Consider the following 20,520-nt stretch of genomic DNA (forward strand, 5'->3'; position numbering starts at 1 on the left):
TTACCCTTCTCATAACCACCTCTTGTCATCAGCATCACCATGACAGCACCACCATCATCACCATTACCCTTATCATAACCACCTCTGTCATCAGCGTCACCATGACAGCACCACCATCATCACCATTACCCTTCTCATAACCACCCCTGTCATCAGCATCACCATGACAGCACCACCATCATCTTCACCACATATCCTCAACACCCCCTCCTGTGGCTGTGGAGCACCCGGTGACCACTAAGGGACATCATGGCCTGCTGGACCCCAGAGGCCCCTCACTGCAGCTTCCACACTCACCCCCAAGGCCAGGAGCTGCCGGAGCTCTGCCTTCCAGCCCCAGCCACTTCGGGGAGTTCATTTTTCAGAAACTTCTAATTGTTTCCATCCCAGAGCAGCCATTCCCGCTTAATGAATGAATTCAATATGCTCAGAAAATGCAGAATAAATTCTTGCCTGTGGCCCAGAATAGGCCTGCTGCACAGCTGCTGGGACAGAAGCCAAGCTACCAGCTGGGGCAGGGCAGACAGGCACAGACTTGGCCTTGAGAAGCACGTGGGAAGAAGGGACACGGGGAGGGGCCAGGTCTCAGGACTGATTGATGGAATGTCCATGGTACCCAGTCATGTGACAGTCCACAGCTGTCCATCTACCACCAGGACAGAGATTTAGGTGGGAACTCAGACCCCAGGCCTCACGTGGAGATAGAAGAAAGAACCAGATGTGCAGATCCTGCATGTTAGGGCTCCAGAGCCCAGAGCACTCTCCCTGTGTCTGTCTCATAGGTTCAGCTGCCTGCAGGACCCTGTGGGCCCACCCAAGGTTGCCGCCTGCCTGGAACTCTTCTCCTGTACCCAGCATCACCTCACTTTCTGTAGACAATCTATGTGGTCTGGAAAAGTGAAGGCGGAGTCCCAGGGCAGCTGAGGGTCTGCTGTAGACACAGAAGGGTTGGGGGCAGGGGGGCTGAAGAGATGGCTCAGTGAGTAAGGGCACTGTTGCTCTTGTAGAGAACTTGGGTTTGGTTCCCAGCATCCATGTGATGGATCACAACCTTCTATAACTCCAGTTCCAGAGCAACTGAACCCTCTCCTGGCCCCCCCCCGCACCAGGCGTGAATGTGATACAGACATACATGCAGGCAAAACACCCACACACATAATATAACTAAACCAAAAAAAAAAACTGTAAGAGAAAGGAGGAGTGAGGGGGAGAAAAAGGGAAAGGGGACTTGCAGCTTCATCTTGTGACTGTGACAGCACCAAGACCAGAAGCCACTTAGGGGAGGAAAAGGCACAGCTCGGGTCATCCACCGGGTCCTGGGTGCAGCCAGAAGCAGGGTGTGAAGCAGCTTTACTGGCTGGTACTGAATCCTTTCAGAGTATTTCTGTTGTTCAGAGACACTCGGTGTAGACGGAACCACAGCCATGAAACAGCAGAGAGGGGCACCCTGGACAGAGCAAGGAAGACACTGCCTTGTGCCCATGCTTGCTCTGTGCTCAGAGGCTCCCAGCCTAGAGTGCATCCGCCCACCTCCTCCAGCTACACGTGGACTGGCTCCATTAGTATCCAAAAGGGTGGGGTGCTGGGCCCTTGTTGTTAGTGACACTGCATAGTGAGCCCCTTGGGCCTCCAAATTACAGCCCCATTCATTCAGCACCCAGCATCTTTACAAGGTGGCGGGAGTTGACTGTGGTCTTTGCTCACTTCCCTCCCATCACCAGCCCCTTATATATGGTCCAACTGCATCGTCCCTTAGGCGACGGGTCAATGCTAAGCAGGCTGCTGAGTTTAGTGAAGGCAAATAAATGAAGCATGCTTCTGGCCTTCAAGGGGAAGAGAGGCCAAGCCATATAAGCCAGAGACATGAGCTGCCCTCATTCCGGCTGCCATACTGGATTCTATTTGCTGTGGTCCTCTTTGTCCAGCAGCGAGGGTCAGCAGGAACAGTGACATGTGGCTCCACTTTCTGTGGAGAGCTACAGGGAATGGGGAGGAGTGAAGATAGGCCCACGCTCGCTCACCAGGTAGAACTTCTGGCTGATAATATTCACATATGTATTAAGGAAACCGGGAGGGGGGCTATAAATGGTCAGATTAAAGGGAGTCAGTCCTGCAAGTGTATTGACATGGACATTACTGTCACATTTTAGAGATGAGAACATTGAGTCCCCAAGGACAGAGAATTGTCCCAGTTGGAAAGATCAGCCTGGCCCTGGGAGCATCCACAGTCTCAACTTGGAATTGTCCCCCATTCTGCTCAGCTCAACCTCTACAGCAGAGTGCTGTGGAGACATCAGAGGATTGGATGGAACCAAGGAAGGGCCCCTACGAAAGTGTGGTGCTCTGAGTACCCACCTTGGGATGAGCACAACCAGGCAGCCTCAAGGAAACTTTAGAGACAGTCCCTGAGCTCAACACTGCAGGATGCTGTTGGACTTTGGAACCACAGAATATCTCTGAGCCTTAGTATCTGGAGCCAAGGTGACTCCTTCTCTGTCTGCCAAGTCATCTCTGAAAACCAAGAGACAAAGCCACCCACCCACTTAGATGGAGCCTTAGATGGAGCAAAGGAGTGGCCAGATTCCAGGATGAGTTTGTTCAAAGAGCACTGCCATGGCTTTTAGGCTCATGCAACCAGAGGCCCCAATATGGAGAAATGGACACCAGTGTGTGTCCTAAGAGCAAATAGACACTTTCAGAAGTGTCCTTGGGAGACACGAGAAGATCCTGGTCAGTCTCTGTCTCCTCAGAAGGAGCTGGGCAGTGTGTGGTAGGACATCCCTGAAGCCATCAGAATCAGTTACAGAGCTGATTCTTACACTACCCTGAGAAACCAGCAGGGCCCAGTGAGTCACAAAGCCAGCTCAGTGACAAGCACAGCATATGATACACAACCCTGATATCCAGGGACACTATTAGGGAAGCTAGCGTTCTCATCTCTGGGGGTGGAGTCTGCCTTTTTTGGCCCTTGAAGCTTTTAACCAATGGAACAGGACAAAGTACCACAGCTCAGAAAAGTGACAGTTTCCAGCGCTGTCCTGACAAACATGTACTTGGGGTCCTGGAGCCTTGAGACCCCATGAAGCCCAAGCTCCCCACATGGAGAGACCGGACACCATGAGTAGAATGGAGCTCTCCACTCAGCCCAGGACAGCTTGACCTGCATAGCTTCTATCAGCCACATGTAGAAAACAGCCACATGGGGAACCTCACGTCAGGGACCCCAAGGGGAGTGAGCCCTTTGATTTTACAAATGCTACAACTCTTAGGATGTAGTAACTCATGATGAAGCCCCAGAGTCTGAGGCTAGCCCTCACAGAGGTACAGCATGCATATACAGGAATGCTGGATTCAGCTGGGTCTCAGGGCCTGTGCTTTGACCACTGTCTTACACAGACGAGCACTGCAGAGGGAATCTGAGCCTGTCACTCGCCAGTACCTTTAAGTGGAGTGACACCATGCATGGTTACTCATGGGAGGCATTTCACAGCTGCACCCCATGGAGCAAACCTAGAGTCAGTGCCACAGGACAGAATGGAGACCAAAGAGCTCACAAAGACAAGAGAGTCCCAGCTCTGCGGACGTTTGTGGCACATGGCATCTGTGCACTCCCTAACTACGTCACTGTGATGGGTCAGCCGGTGGGGAGGAGCAGATGGCCTGAGGCCCAGCTGGTGGCCACCAAGGGAGGTCGGAGAGAAGGCGAGGACCTACCCAGGTTGTGGCTGAGTCATGGGTCACAGGAGATCCACGCGACCTGCAGGGCTTGGCTTTACCTGTGAGATGCCACTGGGACAATCTTTGCCACCTCACTTCCCGTGTTGTCCCTAAACTGCAGAGATTTCACACAGCCTGTGACTGTTCATCTCAGGAATGACAAGAACCCAAGGGTGTAGCTGCCGTGTGACACCTGATGAGAGGCTCCCATTTCCTCACGTAGAGAACACAGGCAGACAGGAGTGGGTGTGTACGGGCCCCACGTGGGTGCCAACTCTTGTATTAACGTCCTGCTGCTCCTGGTGTAACCACTAGGTGCACTTAGTGCAGGCTCTCGTCTGTCTACTGTCACATGTACATGTTTGTGTGCCTGTGTGCTGTGCATACAGAGGGCAGACATCAGCATTAGGCGTTCTCCCTGTCTCTCTCCTTCTTGTTCTTCGAGACAGAGCCCCTCACTGATCCTGGAAACCAGTGTGCAAGCTAGACTATCTGGTCAGAAAGCCCATCAGGGATACAAATGACAGTCACCATGCCCATGTTATGTGGGTGCCAGGGATCCAAGTTCAGGTGCCCATCCGAGCCTCCTCACAGCCCCAGCAAGGAAACTGAGGCAGCCCTCCCCAGCAGCCTCTCTGTTGCAGTCAGAACACATATGCAAGTGTTCTCGAGGCTTCTAGGAGCACTGGTGCGCATGTCACCACACTGTCACTACACAAAGCCCCCATCCAGACACGAGACTCCACACCTTCCTCCCCAAAGCATGCTGGTTTCAAGGCTTCCAAAGCAGGCTGAGGAGGCTCAGGCAGGGTCCCTGATTAATGAAAATGAGCCTAATATATTTCAGAGCGATCTGTTGTGACACAAGGCAGAGGCGTTTACACACGACTGTGGATTTTTAATAGCTGATTCCAGAACAACCCATTATGAAATCTTCCAGAGCAGGAAAATACAGTAAATCACGGGGCAGGGCTTCTGGGCCGACTGACACGAGCTCTCCGTAAAATAATGTAGAGGGTGGGGGGTGGAGGAAATTACTGTCATAACCATGAGTTAATAAAGTATTTATAGACATGGATTTCTCTCTTATCATCCTGAGCATGTCCACGCGAGGGAGCGTCTGACTGTACATCCAAGGGGATGCCCACTAACCCAAGAGGAGAGGGAGTCGAGTAGAGCCCCTCTTCACCATGGCAGGTGACTGCAGTCTAGCCCAGTTGGAGGCAAAGAGCAGACCCAGTCGACACGGGAAGGTAGAGCCAGCTGTCTGCTGGACTGGTCCTCTGCCTTCTCCTCCTTTTCCTCCTCACCCTCTTCCCCCTCACCCACCACCTCCTCTTTCTGCTGAACCTGTTCTAGAAGGCAGGAAGCCTCCTCCAGACAGCCCCGCCCACTGTGTGCAGCCTGGAGCTGCCAGTCAAGGACTCCTAGCCTATCAGAGCTGAGAGTTGGTCACATGAGCAGCTCTAGTCTCTTCCTTCTTTCTAACTCGTGGGCATGGACCCTTCTACTTTGGCTGCACTCAAGACAAGACCAACCATGGACACTCAAAGACCGGTGTTCTTAGAAGTTACAGAAAAGGAGATGAGAACCCAGAAGGAAGTGCAGGTGATGGCAGAAACAGGGTAAGATAACAATGCTAAAGGAAAAAGGCCAGAGACAAAGACTGGAGAGGGAGGTGCTCCCATGAGCCTTCACAGGTGTGCACATAGCCTGCTCCAGATACCTGGCAGTCAGCACTGACAGAGGAGAGGCTGGACTCCTTTATGTCATCAAGATGTGGACATTTGTCATAGTGCCACAGCAGTGAGAGAGACAAGAAACCACTGCAACAGTGCACACACAGATGTGTAAATGGGCAAATGCCTGCTGTAAAGAGCTCCCAACGAGGGCAGTGGCACCAGGGCATCCGTAGGGCAGGGAAGGGCTGAAGAGGAAAGGGCCAAGATACCAAAGCCACAGAGACACTGGTGATGAGACACAACCAGGAAGCTGTCAATCACAGACCATGGGGATGAGTGGTGGAACCCAGCCTGTGTGATGGGAATACTCGTCTATTGCACGGGCAACCTCAACTCAGAGCCTAAGGCTTCTCTGGACAGCAGAAGCCACTGGCAATTTTAGTCATTAAAATTACGTACAACTAGGGCCAGGGAGATGATATGGTGTGCAAAGTCCCTGCTGCACAAGCGTGAGTCCATTCCCAGCACTCATGTGCACAAGTCAGGCATGGTGGCCTGTCGCTAACCCAGAGCTAGAATGCAGGAACAGGGACATCTTTGGGACACAGCAGCCAGTCTGCTGTGACTGGGCAGCTCCAGGCCAGTGAGAGACTCTGTCTGAAAACCCAAGGTAGACAGAACCTGAGGAAGAAGTTCTAAGGCTTCCTCTGTCCTACAACACACATACACACCACACACCACATTCCACACACATACACACGTGCACACACACATGTACACCCATACACATACCACATACATACACATATGTATGCACACACATGCACACCCATATACACACCATACCCATACACACATGCACGCCCACACACATCACATACATGCATACACATACTCATAGACCACACAGACATGCACACACAAATGCATGCACATACACCACACACACCATTCACACAACACGCCCATGCACATACATACATGCACACATACATATACATACACCAGATATATACACACATACCACACACATATTACTCATGCACACACACACACACATGCACACAAACACATACAATACTCTCACACACGTACACACACACATACAACTCTAAATTCAATTCCATAGCTATGGGCTACATTTCAAGTGCTCTGTGGCCTATGTGCCTGGTGACTGCTGTGACAGACAGCAGAAATGACAGGTTCTCATGGACACCACTGGCTGGAAAAATCACTGGGGAACTCTGAGACAGGAGTGGTGACAGGTAGAGTCTGTCCCCCACCTTTCTGAGAGAGGCACCACATCAGACAACAGCTGGCAGGAGGGACTGACATACCTTTGCACGCCCCTGCTGCACCCAGGTGGTAGATGGCTGCCAGCACCCTCCAAATGGCTCGCTGCTCATCTTCCGAGATGCCCAGCAGCTCCATGGCACCCTGGAGCTGGGAAAATGCAGCCCCCGCCTTCTGCTTGTCTTCAGGCTAGGGGAAGGGGAGAGAAGAAAAGGCTGTCACGGTGGAGGGACTGGAAGCTCAGCTCAGAGCTGAGGTCAGTCTGCGGGGCGCACGGTTGGTTTATGACCGCAGTAAATTACCCACGGTTAAGCCAGGCTGGGTTTGGCAGACACACTCAGACTTCTGGGAAGATTGTAAATGTCATTGGTGTCCAGTTTGGGGTGCAGGGTAGGTTTTACTCTTTTTGGAAGGCTTTATCGAGGCTCCGATTTGCACTGAGCTCTGGTCTGGATGCCAAGATAAAGGAGCCTGAGCTCCAGCCCGAGCTCGAGCCCAGTGCCCGGAGCCCCCCAAGGCAGAAGTGAGCAGACATAAAAGCAATGGGGCGTGGGAAATGGACTGCAGGGTGGACCCCAGACCCGAGCAGGCACACGGGAGATCACAGAGGACGAGCAGAAACCGGAGTGGGAACGTGAAAGGCAGATGTGGGGAATGGACCGAATGAATGGGTGCATGAGGGTGACAAGGACAGCAGGTGGCTGGCAGTGAGGACCCAGAAGTGGTTTTTAGTGGAGGTGAGTGAGGCAAAGATGGAAGAGAGACAAGGCCTGAGGCAGTTGTGGTCAGTCATGAAAGCCACAGACACAAGTCTAAGGAGCTAAGTTTCTAGCTGAGACCATTAAGTACTGAGACCCAACCCCACTCCATTTCTGGACCCACAGCAGACATCACCAATCAATCAAGAGCCCATGGCAAGCCAAGTGGACCCAGATTCCTTTCAAAACACCACCTTTTGCCACCAAACCCCAAGATATACCTCAGAAGCTGGAGTAGTGTTTGCTTTCCACCCCCTGTGGGAGGAAGAGAAGTTGGCAGAGAATTTGAAGCAGCAAAGACTGGCCCAGCGAGATGTCTATGGGTTATTGATCATCAAGTGTCTTTTTTTCTCTTTTTGTCAGATTTATAGTTCTAATTATATTTGACTGAATATTAAAATTAATCTAAAAGTAGTTCTGTGTGTGAGCCATCTGGCCAAGGACACACAATTCAGAAGCCTGGAAGGTAAAGAGAAAGTGAGGCGGGAACAGGAATCTTTTTGTCGGTAACCTGCCATAGCACGTAGCGCCAATTTACACATGATCCAAGTAAAGAATTTGGGGGATACAAGGCAGGGCAGTCTGTTAGAGCTGACGAGTCCTTGAATTTTGTTGAGTTCCATGCCCAGAGAGGGCACGACAGATGCCAAAGGTCACACAGCCAATTAACTAACATAAGACCAGAGGCTTCCTGAGTCCTGCCCAGGCCGTTTCTTTTCTGCTCCAGCCACAGCGGGTAACTGAGAGACACACAAGGATCCTTGGTCAATTGGAGCGACATCAAAGCAGGTGGTGACATTGAGAGATTCGCCTTGGAAGTGTTTCAATTAACAGCAGAAGCATGTCCCAGCGCTCCGTCGTATTTCTGGGCCACCACAGAACCACAAAGTCCCTAGCAACCAGGGACTCAGCCTAGCAACCGCAGCTGCTCCTCCACAGCACACAGGGAAGGGAGGATTCCCACAACAAGAGCCTGGTTATTCATGAGATTTCAAAGTAGCAGGGAAAGGATACGCAGAGGACAGGATGTGGGATTGCTCTGACTCCTGATGTCAGCAAGGAGCACCTGATTTTGAATAATAGATAGAACCTATCACCCAGCACTTTGCTGTTGTGAGAGGGAGGGGAGACTCCCAGAAAGCCTCACTCCTCTGTCCTCACAGCCCGGGTCGCTTTGGAAACAGAGAACGTGTGTTATCAAGGAGGTGTCTTCCTGTCAAATGTGATGAGGCTCGGGACAATGGCAGGGAGCCCACTGTTCTTTAAGCAACTGCACAGCGCCCTAACCAATCTGCTCTTGAGTAAAAACAGTGAAACCAGAAATAAATCAGATGAATGGATATGTCACCCTGAGCAAGCGGGGTACTAGGGATGAAGCTGAGCAGAAAGTGGTGGATCCCGAGCCCAGGGAAGGAGTTCTATATGGCAAGGAAAAAGGACAAGCCAATCATATTCACGTGTGTGTGTGAGTGTGTGTGTGTATGTATGTGAGTGAGTGTGTGTGTGTGTGTGTGTGTGTGTGTGTGGCTTCCAAACCCAATGCTGAATCAAAAGAAGTTGGATCCAAAGGGTTGCTCTTCATTTGCAGCAATTTTAAAATGTCTAAGATGGGCTAATGCATGCCTTCCTGGGATGGCTGTCTGGGAAATCCCAAGCACAGCACTGCATTTGGAGGGGCCTCAGCTGCACCCTGAGCTGGCAGAGCTGGCACGTAGTGAGACAGAGAAAGCTGGCTGGCTCAGGCCACCAACACCACCATGGGAGCCCACCCTCAGGGCATTATTGATTCCTGAACACCTCCCAAATTTCCCTTTCCAGACACCGAAGACTTTAGGGGTTAAAGTCTCCAACCTTTCAGGGTCATTCACACCACAGCAAGCATGCAGTGTCATCTACGTGTGGTGCTCAATTAAGGCACAGTGGTTACAGGAAGGCTTAGCAGGCTAGAGGCATGTGTGGTATGTGGGATGCATGTATATCCATATGTGCATGTCTATAGTGTGTGGCATGTCTATGACATGTGTGTATGTGTGCATGTCTGTATCATGTGTGGCATGTCTATGGCGTATGTCTGTGCTTGTTTATAGCATGTGTGGAATGTATGTGGTATATGTGTGTGTGTCATGTGTGTGTGTCTGTGGTATGAGTGTATGTGCATGTCCATAGCACATGTGGCATGTATGCAGTATGTATGTATATGTCTGCAGTATGTGTGTCTGTGTATGTATATGTGCATGTCTGTGGTATGTCTGTTTGTGGTGTGTGTATGTATGTGCATGCATACGTGCATGTCTACAGCAATTGTGATGTGTATGCTGTGTCCATGTGTTCAGCAGCTTGCTTAGGCTAGAAATCACAAGAGCCACTTCCCTTCTCAGGCTGCCTCACCCACAGGGTCACACTTCAGACCCTCAGAGCTACGGACAACACGGCCCACTTGCTCTCCTGCATACCCACCAGGGAGAAACTGAGGCGGACAACAATGGATAATAAAATAGAAGCACAGCACAGAATGGTGACCAATTGAAAGCTCTGACTTGCTCCTCTCTGGCTTTTCCACTGCTCACAGCTGACCTCTGGAGATGGGGGCGTGGACAGCGAATCTCAGGCAGGGGCTGCCATCCACCCGCAGGACCATAGCCACAACAGAGATACTGCTTCACCCCATGGGCCCTTCCTCCCCTGCCCCTTAAGCTCCTCTGTTTCCCATTTTCACATCACATCCACATCATTTGCACATTTACGACTGTATCTATCTGTAGAAAACCCAGGAACCACAAGTGCAGGGACCACACGGCTCAGATTTCCAAAACCATCTCAATTCACTTAACCCAAGTCTCCCATCGCATTCATTTTCCTAAGGAGCCAGAGCTCCCTTCCCCTTCACAGCTGCAGGCAATGCCACTACAAATCCCACATTCTCTTTGTCCACCTCTGTGTTGGTGGACACCCAGGCTGGTTCCAGAAATTACTGCTGTAATGTGGTGGATGTTGGGGTGCCAGCATCCCTGTGGTAAGTTGACTCAGGGACATTTGTGTCAGCACCCAGCTGCACCTCTGGGTCACATGGACCTTAGTTTCCTGAGGAGCCTCCCCACCGGCTTCCCTGGTGACTGGATTCATTCACACTCCCTCATAGCACATGAGGGGCCCCTTGGCCTGCATCCTTGTCAGCGGTTGTCATGTTTCCTTAATGACATCCATTCTGACTGCGGCTGGTTATGTCTTGTCATTTGAGAAGCGTCTGCTCACTTGATTAGTTCACTGTCAATGGGTGTTTTGGTTTCTTGTTGCTTCATTACTTTTGGAGTTCTTTGTGTACCCTAGATGCACATTCTAGATAATCCTCTTCCAGCCTCTGGTGTTCTGTGGGTCACCTTTTCCTGTTGTGTCCTTTGTTGTACAGAAGGTTTTTTTTTCCACAGTGCTTCCTTCGTCAGAGTTGGCATTGTTCCCTGGGCGACGGAAGTTCTCCCCTAGCAACTCCAGAGTGTGGAGCCTCGGACTGGGGTCTGGTTCATCTGAAGTCGGTTTTTGTGGGGTGAGGAGAGAGCTTCATTCTGCACCATTTGCTGAAGATGCTTGTCTCTTCCCAGGGGGTATTGTTGTTGTGGGTACACCATCTCGTGTCTGGGTCCTCAGTTCCATCAATATGTCTGTCCACGTCTGTCCTGTGGTGCTTTCACTGCTCTGTCTCCGCGGGTTAACCAGAAATGGCGCATAGTGACACCTCCCACAGTCTCGCTTTTTCTCAGAATTGCTTTGGTTGCCCCGGGTCCCTTCTGCTTCTCTGTGAGTTTCAAGGCTGTTTTTCTACATCCATGAGAGATGGCATTGGAACCTGGGTGGGGATGTTGAATTTGCAGGTGGCCTTGGTAGAACAGCCACTTAGAGCACTGATCCTGCAGTGCCTGTGGGCGGTCTTTTCATCTTCTAGTGTCTCCTTTAGTTTCTTCCCTTCGTGTCTTAAGGTTCTCGCTGCCTGGGGCTTTGGATTGCTGGGTTGTGTTTATTGCAAGATGTTTTCTGTGGTCATTGTGAATGGGATTGGCTCCTTGATTTCTTTCCCTGACGTCTGTCATCGGCGCAGAGGAGGGCTGCTGCCTTGTGTGTGTTGTTTGTGGTCCTGCCACTCTAATGAGGGTATCTGCAAACTCTGAGATTCCTGGTGGAGTCCTGAGGGCCACAGAATCAGGTCATCTGCCGCTAATGATACTGTGACCCCTTCTTTCCCTGTTTATTGTCGGCTTCTCGTCCTTCTGTCCTGGCGCAGACCCCACAGCTGCTGAGTAGGAGAGCAGTGTGGATGCCTGTCCTGTTCCTCACATCCGTGGGAAGCTTCGGGGACTCCTGTCCTGTTCCTCACGTCCGTGGGAAGCTTCAGGGACTCCTGTCCTGTTCCTCACATCCGTGAGAAGCTTCAGCGACTCCTGTCTTGTTCCTCACGTCCGTGGGAAGCTTCAGAGACTCCTGTCCTGTTCCTCACGTCCGTGGGAAGCTTTGGGTTCTCCCACAGCATTCATGTTGTTGAGACGACTTCTACTCCTAGGCTCCTCAGGAATTTTGTCATGAAGGATGTTGGATTTTGTCAACAGCCCTCTCTGCATCCCTTGAAAGGTTTGTGACATGCGCCCTGATTCCATTTCCATGACATATTGTATTTATTGATTTGCATACACTGAACCATCCCTGCACCCCTGGAATGCAGCCAACGTCTTTTGATGAACGATCTTTTTAATGTGCTCTTGGATTTAATTTGCAAGTATATTATTGAGAAGTTTTTGCATCTGTGCTTCGAGAGGGACTGGCCCTTGTACCTTGATCTGGTTTGACTCCTCTCTACCTCATCTTCATACTCATTCTCATACTCATTCTTTAGAACCCAATGTCAGCCTGGCCCCGTGTCCTTGGCTATGAAACCTGCCCTGACTGAGGTCAAGCACCTCTTCCAATCTCCCTCTGAAGCCCACAGTCTCACTTCCTCCTCCTCCATGTTCTTCTCTCACGGCCACATTTATCCTTGCTTGACTTCCTACTACAGTGCCAGAGTCCTGGCCTTTAACCCAGTGTCATCACAGCTGAATGAGGGCAAAGGAGGGTCAGAAAGCACTGGAGAGGAAGGTTTGATGCAAGATGTCATCACCTTTAACCCAGAGTCCTGACCTTTAACCCAGTGTCATCACAGCTGAATGAGGGCAAAGGAGGGTCAGAAAGCACTGGAGAGGAAGGTTTGGTGCAAGATGTCACCGATGTTTGGATACAGTCAAAGCCAGAGTTGGAGGGACCCACTTGCTTCAGGCCTCACCCACCATGCCCCTCCCGGTTCAGAGACAAGTCTCACTTCCTCAGTCAGCCCAGACTCTATGAAGGCAGCTCCTGCATTGCCAACTGCAGAGCCAGAACAAAGGGCCCTCCATCACCTCCCAGCCTGGCCCTGGGACTAGGATGCACCCGGGAGGTCGATCACTTACCTGGGGCCACACGCCCATGCCAAAGGCACTGCTCTCTGCCATCTGGTGCAGGTTCAGCTCCGTCCTGGAAGAGAGGATTGGAAGTGAGGGTCTGCCCATGCCAGAAGCAAGAGCAGGAGGGTCCCCCTGCAGGGTCACACCCAGCTGCCCCAGGACACACCACGGTGTACCCGTCCTCCATCACTGTTTGTACCAGGGCCTCTCTCCATAATTCCCCCACGCTCCGACCTCACACAGTGCTCCCGAGAAAGGGACTGAGATTTCAATCTCAAAATGTGAGCAACATCCCTAGCCCTTATGCAGAGCCCAGGCAACTGGGGTCCTCAGCACCCCGAAACCCAGCCTCTCAGCTCTAGCTGGAGCTTCACACTGGGCCCTCTTCATCCCGCTGCCTCAGCTGGCCCAAGTACTCACCTGAGATCCATATCCAACCCAGCTAGCAGCTGAGAGAAAACTTCAAAGTTGCCTTCCCCTTGTGGCTGCCAGGCCACGTGCCTGCTCTCCAGAAGCATTGTCTGTGAGGGCAAGACGAACAGTGTGAGGCCAGGTCCCCAACACTTGGTCCCCAAAAGCCCCACCAGAGTGCCCCACCTCCAAACTCCCTGAGGCCTCATCACAGGGATGACCTCGCCCCAGGTTCAGAACCCCACAGGCAATCAGACAAGCTACAGAGTCCTCCAGCTTCCATGAAAGGCAAGAGAGCCGTCCTTATCGAAGCCTGCCACCCTGCATGGTGGTGCTGAAGAGCCAGCTCTCTCTGAGGTGGGCTGTCACAAGACGCTGTGCGGCCATCTCCCCTAATGCTCAGTTTTATTTTCTGTTCAGCTGGAATGGTGGAGAGGAGGACAGGCCGCATGTCCGGCACACAGCGACAGGCTTCTGTATGGATCTGTTACATTTCAACATGTGTGTCACCTAGCACCTGGATTGTGTTTGTACTGCATCGCACCCCTACCCCAGAGCCACACCATGCTAGCTGCTTCCAACATTCTGGGGAGCCGAGCCTCGTGGAACCCTTGTCCCTGAGGAGCTGCACACATTCAGACACATCCCAGGCTACTGACTGGAGAGTGGGTGCAGGCCCCACACCTTAAGGAGCCCTTGTCCGTCCCTGAGCCTCACCTGGAGCTGAGCAGCAGTGATGCGGCCTGTGGCACTGAAGTCCAAGCTCATCACCATGGCAAAGCGTGTGGCCCTGCGGCTGTGGCCAGTGGACACAGAGCCAAAGGCCCGCAGGACAGTGAAGGCAGCCTGGAGCTTCTCCACTGTTGGGAGACAGAGGGGAGGTGTCACTTGTGCCTCTTCAAGTCCCAGAATCATGGGTAGGACAGAGACAACCTCTGTGACAAGGGTGTGGTGCCTGGGGTCCTCTTAACTCTTCATTCACCTGAGGGCCAGCAGAGATCCTGAGAGTCCTGGAATCTCCACATCGGTATTCTGAGTTCCCACAATGCCCTGCATGCTGTGCCAAGCACCTGGAACCTTCCTATGGGTATTCTGAATACCCACAATGCCCTGGCATGGCTATTCTGAGTTCCCACAGTGCCTGCATGCTGTACCAGGCACCTGGATACAGCCTGTCCTGTCTCTCACCTTCACACGCACAGCAGAAACCATCTGTGAGAGAGTCTGGGGCAGCCCCACCCTCATCCCCAGCCCAGAAGCTAAGTGCTACAGCAACCACAGAGGGGGCAGCAGGCAGAGTACCTAAGGGAGGCCCAAGGGGGCTCTGCCCGGGAAGGCGTTCTTGTTTATGCCTCAGGTAGCCCATCACTGGAGGCTGGAGGTGGTAATAGTGAGTCCCTGGCGTAGTCCTAAAACACTGACTGACCTAACAATCCATGGTGATAGGAAAGCACCTGTAGGCTGCAGTGGTGGCCACCCGGGCACTGGCATCAGGGTGTAGCACCGTGTGGTCCCAGGGGCAATGGTCCCAGGGTGAAAAGACACCACTCCGGGAGGAAGTGAAAATGCTACTGTTTGCCTGTAAGTACACAGGCGTGCGTGCGCATGCGCGCGCACACACACACACACACACACACACACACACACACACTCACACAAGCTCGTGTGTGTACTTTCTAAATAAATTCTGTGTGGCTAAGTGGAGGGGGTGGGGAGGGATTAGCTGAGGCACTGATCTTTCATGCCTGGGGCATGATGAGGTAAGAAATGCCTATGATGGCTCCATGGGGACATTAAAACATGAGTAAGAACCCTCACCCCAGGTGGCTTCCAATCTCAGCTCTCTGGCCAGCTTGTTCCGTGGCCTTGGACAAGCTAGTTGACCTCTCTGATTCTTAATGCCCTTATTATAAAATTCAAATAATAATAACTACCTCCCAGTCCTGTTCAGAAACACAGAGTCCTTGTACTTAGAAGACCTGGCACCGGGTCCTTGGAGGTGCCCACACTGATGGCTGTGACCACTGCCCTTGTTGGGTCGTTAAGGCCCACTGCACCCCTCCAGACACTTGCGTCTTTGCTTCTCAGATCCTCTGTATGAAGCACACAGCCTAGTGCCCCGCTCAAGGACACACACTCCTGAGCTACTGACAATTTGTCTGGCAGGATGGCTCCCAACAGGTGGCATCTGAACTTCTGCTTCTAATTGTCCCAGCTGTGATGGCTGCAATGGCCACCAGTGTCATAAGTGAGGGGCATCGTTATCCTGGCAGAGATGTACAGCGGGGCAGCAGCTTCCTGGGGCAGCAGCTAACACAGGGCCCTCGCCTATCTGTGCTCAGTGAATGGCAGCTGAACAGAAGCAAAGAGGAGCCACCCAGGACACTCCCTCATGAGCCGCCCAGGACCCCCGAACTCTTCCCTCCCTATTCCCATCTGCCTGTCACCTGAAAACCTCCATACCTGACACCCTGCCATCCACACTGCCTGCCATGCCCACCAGGTGCTCCAGCACCTGCTCACAGCAGGTGGTCTTCCCAGCCCCGCTCCGGCCCAGCGCCACGATGCTCTGGTCTCTTCTCTGGCTCAGCAGTGCCCAGTAGGCACGCTGGGCCAGGGATGTGACGTGGGCAGGCAGACCATCCTGGCGGCCTCGGGGTACCTGCGAGAAGATGACATACATCAGCCCTCCTGCCAGCCTGTAAGTGCCATCCACCGCTGGCTCACCAGGGGTCCTGGGAAACCTATGAGCTCATTAAAGGCTCCACCCAGAAGGGGTTTGTTGCATTTGCCAGTTTAGTCATTGGGTAGAAGTTGTCTGAAGTGGGGTAGCTGGAAAACCTGACACAACTGATTAGCAATACTGAGCATGGAAACGGGATGATCGCTCTGTGTGTGTGTGTGTGTGTGTGTGTGTGTGTGTGTGTGTGTGTGTGATGTCTGCCATGAAAACAGATTGAGCCATCCCCCTGGCCAAGAAACTAGTCGTGAGCAGTCACTGCTGGGTTCCGAGGAAGACGTGGAACAAGCAAGACCCTCGAACCATGCGGGTAGGTGCTGTCACTGCAGAGCACAGGCAGGAGCTTTCTCCATGGAAACTCACGCAGCCCACACCACTACTGCAGGAACATGTCCAAAAGAAAGGAAAACGTGTTCTCAGAGACCCTTACGTCACAGGTCACATTGAACACAACAGCATCCCAGCCCTCCAGCAATCCTGGGGTTGGTACAGCATGTGCCAGGTCCCAGAAAACATCTCAAACTCAGGAAAACAGGTACAGCCTGAGTGAGTCACCAGAGAGACAGGCTTGATGGCAGACAGAAGGAGCAAGCAGCAGGAAGCGCCTTGGGGGCCAGCTCCTTTGGATGCAGAAAAAGGCAAGGCTATAAGGCCAGAAAGCAGATATAGGGGTCTGGGAACATGATGGGTGGGGCTGATCACAGGGAGCCCAGAGCCCTGTCCAGATGATGCGCTGTCCTGTGGAGGGTTGTGACAACCACAGAAAAGTGTTCCAGAGAAAGCTGGATTGAACTGGGTACAAGTTGGGCATCATCAGACAAATAGCTGGATAGGGGATGGGATTCCAAGGCCCCCAGACCCCACAGTGACCGCTGGGTCCAGCCTAGCCTTGACCCCTCCCTGAGACTTGGAGAAACCCAGGCACATACCCCAGAACCCTCCGCATGTCTCAGACCTCTAGCTGGGGCTGTGTGAGGCCCCAGAGCTGGAGTGACCTCACCCTACTTTGAGTCTTTTTTCTAAACCACTGGTCACCAGCAGCCAGCAGGTTCATCATCAGAAGCCATGGGACAAGGCATGCCCTACTCGGTGTAGCCTCAGAGTCTGGGAACTCCAGTTCACGAGCCACACCCTCCCCCACCCCGCCAACTGTATGGAGAACAGATGGGACATCGTACACCCATGGGCACACACAGAACTACATGTGGCACCTTGGGCCTCCTGCAGAGTGCACAGACCCCCCAGCTGTACCCCACATTCACATGTGAGCTCACACACAGCCAGAGACACTTCAATGTGTTCCAACCCCAAAGGGGCCTCTCACTGTGTCCTGAAGCCACCCAGTCCAGACTCAAACTGTTCCTAGTCCCAGACCACACTGCACACCTACCCCCTAGTTGGTGGCTGTCTGGGGAACTAGAGGTTGACTGAGCAAAGGCAACTTCCTATGAGATTGAGAGGTGGGAGGACTGGGGGAGGGGAAGAGCCTAGTGCCCTCCACAGGGAGGCCAGGGCAGTGGCACTCACAGCTCTCCCCGTGCCCGTTTTTAGATGCTTTTGCCCAATTTATAACATCCAGTCTGAGACGAGAGATGTTGGGTGGACTTTGTACCATAGGACTCCAGTGAGTGTAGTGTGACTTTGCGGCCCTGAGTGACAGTCGAGTGTCAAGGTTAGGGAGCACCATGGCCTTCCCAGGGCCCATCTCCACAAGTCAGGAATAGCGCACAAAGGACGTGCTCACACACCATCCCCGTCTCCATCTGTCTGCAGCCCAGGGTCTTGGGCATCCTCCGTCGGCTCCTGTGATTCTCTCACTGTCCAGGACCTGTGACGCGTGCACCTCGCCGACTGGCCTCTTCCAGTCCCACCCTGATCCACATGTGTCCAGTCCACTCTGGCCACTGTGGATTTTACCGTCTGTGACTGTTTCCCTCGCTAGGAGCCAACAGGGCAGCAGAGCTGGCACTCCTGAGAACCCAACACCCACCAGCAAGCAGCTGCCTGGGAAGGCTCAGATGGCACAGGTGTGGTCCAAGCCTGCCCACCAGGTGGCGCCATGAGCCTTTGCTTTCTTGCCTACTCCCGACCAAAAATGCATTTTCCTCCACTTAATGGACAATAAATATCAGGGTAAACGGGGCTACTGTCTCACGTGGATGTGGGTGCGGGGGACTTCTGAGTCTAGCATATGTTAGGAGCTAAGAGGAGCTGCAGCCTGGCCTTTGCCTCAGTGAAGGTTTCCCAGGTGGGTGTCCAGCTAGTGTTTACAGCCACCTGGACTTTGGACCAGAGCTCCTTTTCCCTCTAGGGAGCAGGGGGTCACACGGTCCTCAGCGCCTGACAAGTCCCAGATTCTCATCCCGAGCCAAGTTGAGGGTTTCCCTGGGTCCTAGACTCTGTCCTCCCCTCCAGTGTCCAGGAGAAGAGTCATCCACTTGTCCCTGTCCCCCACCATGGTCCCACCTCACCTTCCCTGCAGGGAGCACTGTGGTCATCTGGGGCTGCATGGCTATCAGATCAGGGCCTGAATGGGTGTGTGGCAGCTGAGCCCGGTAACGTTGTAGAAGTGTGTTCAGAACGCTTGACTCGTTGACGCTGACCAGAGAAGCCAGATCCTCGGCCTGGTCCAGTTCAGATGGGTTGGCCTGCAGACATCACATACGATCTCTCCTGGCTTCCTCGACCCCTACCCCATCCACACCACCATGCATGCACAGACATGTATGTGCCTGCATACACATGCCTGGATGCCTGCATGTACCCACACACTGCTCGGTCTTGTCATTGCAAAGCTGTGTGACAAAGGCCAACACACAGATGAGAAGTGATAGCCCCTCTCTTTGTCCTGCCTATTTTCTTTGTGTTTGTCCCCCTTCCTGGATTCACTGCCTTGTGAGATCAGTGTCAGACCAAGTAAAACCCAGAGCTCATCAGGCAGGGGCTTCAGGTGGGCACATGCCCCTTGCTGTTGTCTCCTTGTCTAGGTCTTAGAAAGAAATGCTAGATGACACCCATGGGTGGAAATCAGTGGCTCCCATGAAGAAACACACAACTACCTAAGAGAAAGGTCGATGCCCAAAGCACAGGCCATTGGAACCTATGCTACAACAGCAAGTTTCCCATTCAACCGAGTTCCCTGGCATCCAGGGTGAAAAGGGAAGCATGTCCATAAAATAATCTTCACAAAATGCAGAGTATTCTGTTGCTCTGGTCAGTCAGAACTACAGCAACAGACTGAGCAGCCTGTCTTTACAGAGAGGATAGAGGGAGTGGTCCCATGATGGGATCCCACCGGCAGAGCGATGACTACCATAGGGCTCTTCCCACAAGCGCTCTAGACATCTGTAGGCAGAGTCAGGGAAATTTCTGGCAGGGTGGGGATGGAGGGTACAGAGCATGGTGAGAGGGAAGGGCAACTTACTCGGTGAACCTGTTCCTCGTCCACCTCTGTGACAGTCTTGTCAGCGTCGATACAAAGGCGTACCCTTCCAGCCGGCAGGTCGGCTGTCCCCTCGTCTGGTTTGAGCACTGTGGCTGTGTGGGTAGCCAGAGACAGGAGGCAAAGAGGAAGGGGGAGAGGAGGTGAGGAGGGGAGGGGAAGGGGAGGGGAGAGGTGGGTAGAGGAGGGGAGGGGAAGGGGAGGGTCTCTGAGTCAGGTCAAGGAACTGGAGACAGGACTTAGGACAGGCTGAGAAGTTCAATTGTCCCTGTTCGCATAAAGGGCCTCAACTGTGACCCCCTAACCCAGCAGTTCTCATGTGGGTTGTGACCTCTTCAGGAGGGTCAAGTGACCCTTTCACAGAGGTCACCTAAGACCACCAGAAAACCACAAATATTTATATTACAGTTCATAACAGTTGTAAAGTTATAATTATGAGTAGCAAAGAAAATAGTTTTTATGGTTGGGGTCAGTAATGAAGAACTGCCCTAAAGGGTCACAGCATTAGGAAGGATGAGAACCATTGCCCTAAGCCCTTTAGGGACAAAGGCTGAGTCTGACTTACAGGGCCCAGCACTGAGCAGGCCCCTCAGTGGGTGGGGCCCACTGATCCACCCCACACCTAGGTCAGGTCAGAACAGTTGCCTCCAGCTCCATGTTCTCTGGAACAAAAATGACTTGGAATGTAGCCTACAGCTCAACCAGTCAGCAAGCTTGGGCTCAGGAGAGGGCATCTCTCTGCCCGCTGGCCCTGGACTGCGGTCCTGGACTGCGGTCCTGGTCGTACTCTGGAATCCAAGCTGTGTGCTACTTCTTCATCCCCAAGGCTTAGATGCCTCTGAACATCTCAGTCTCATCTGGGTTCCCCCTCTCCCTCCTTACTCTGAGAGTGAATCTAACTGGCTGGGAACTGGTGGTGGGAGAGACAGGAGAACAGGGACCCCAGCTGAACCCACTCACCAAGTGAGAATCCCTCCTTCTGCACCCCCCAGCTGAACCCACTCACCAAGTG

At 52.8% G+C, this 20,520-nt stretch overlaps 1 protein-coding gene across 1 annotated transcript in view; it reads right to left on the reverse strand.

The window, feature by feature from the left end:
- Myo18b (myosin XVIIIB) overlaps nucleotides 1–20,520 on the reverse strand; it is a 201,658-nt gene that overhangs the window by 175,736 nt on the left and 5,402 nt on the right. The window contains exons 5-11 of the mRNA XM_026784530.1: nucleotides 19,491–19,603; nucleotides 18,538–18,714; nucleotides 15,790–15,988; nucleotides 14,044–14,186; nucleotides 13,336–13,436; nucleotides 12,922–12,985; nucleotides 6,737–6,881 (exon numbers count right to left, since the gene is read on the reverse strand). Of these exons, the coding sequence (XP_026640331.1) occupies nucleotides 6,737–6,881; nucleotides 12,922–12,985; nucleotides 13,336–13,436; nucleotides 14,044–14,186; nucleotides 15,790–15,988; nucleotides 18,538–18,714; nucleotides 19,491–19,603 (942 nt within the window). The remainder of the gene's footprint in view (nucleotides 1–6,736; nucleotides 6,882–12,921; nucleotides 12,986–13,335; nucleotides 13,437–14,043; nucleotides 14,187–15,789; nucleotides 15,989–18,537; nucleotides 18,715–19,490; nucleotides 19,604–20,520) is intronic.

Source organism: Microtus ochrogaster, chromosome 2 (assembly GCF_000317375.1).
Source record: "Microtus ochrogaster isolate Prairie Vole_2 chromosome 2, MicOch1.0, whole genome shotgun sequence".
Classification (NCBI taxonomy): Eukaryota; Metazoa; Chordata; class Mammalia; order Rodentia; family Cricetidae; genus Microtus; species Microtus ochrogaster.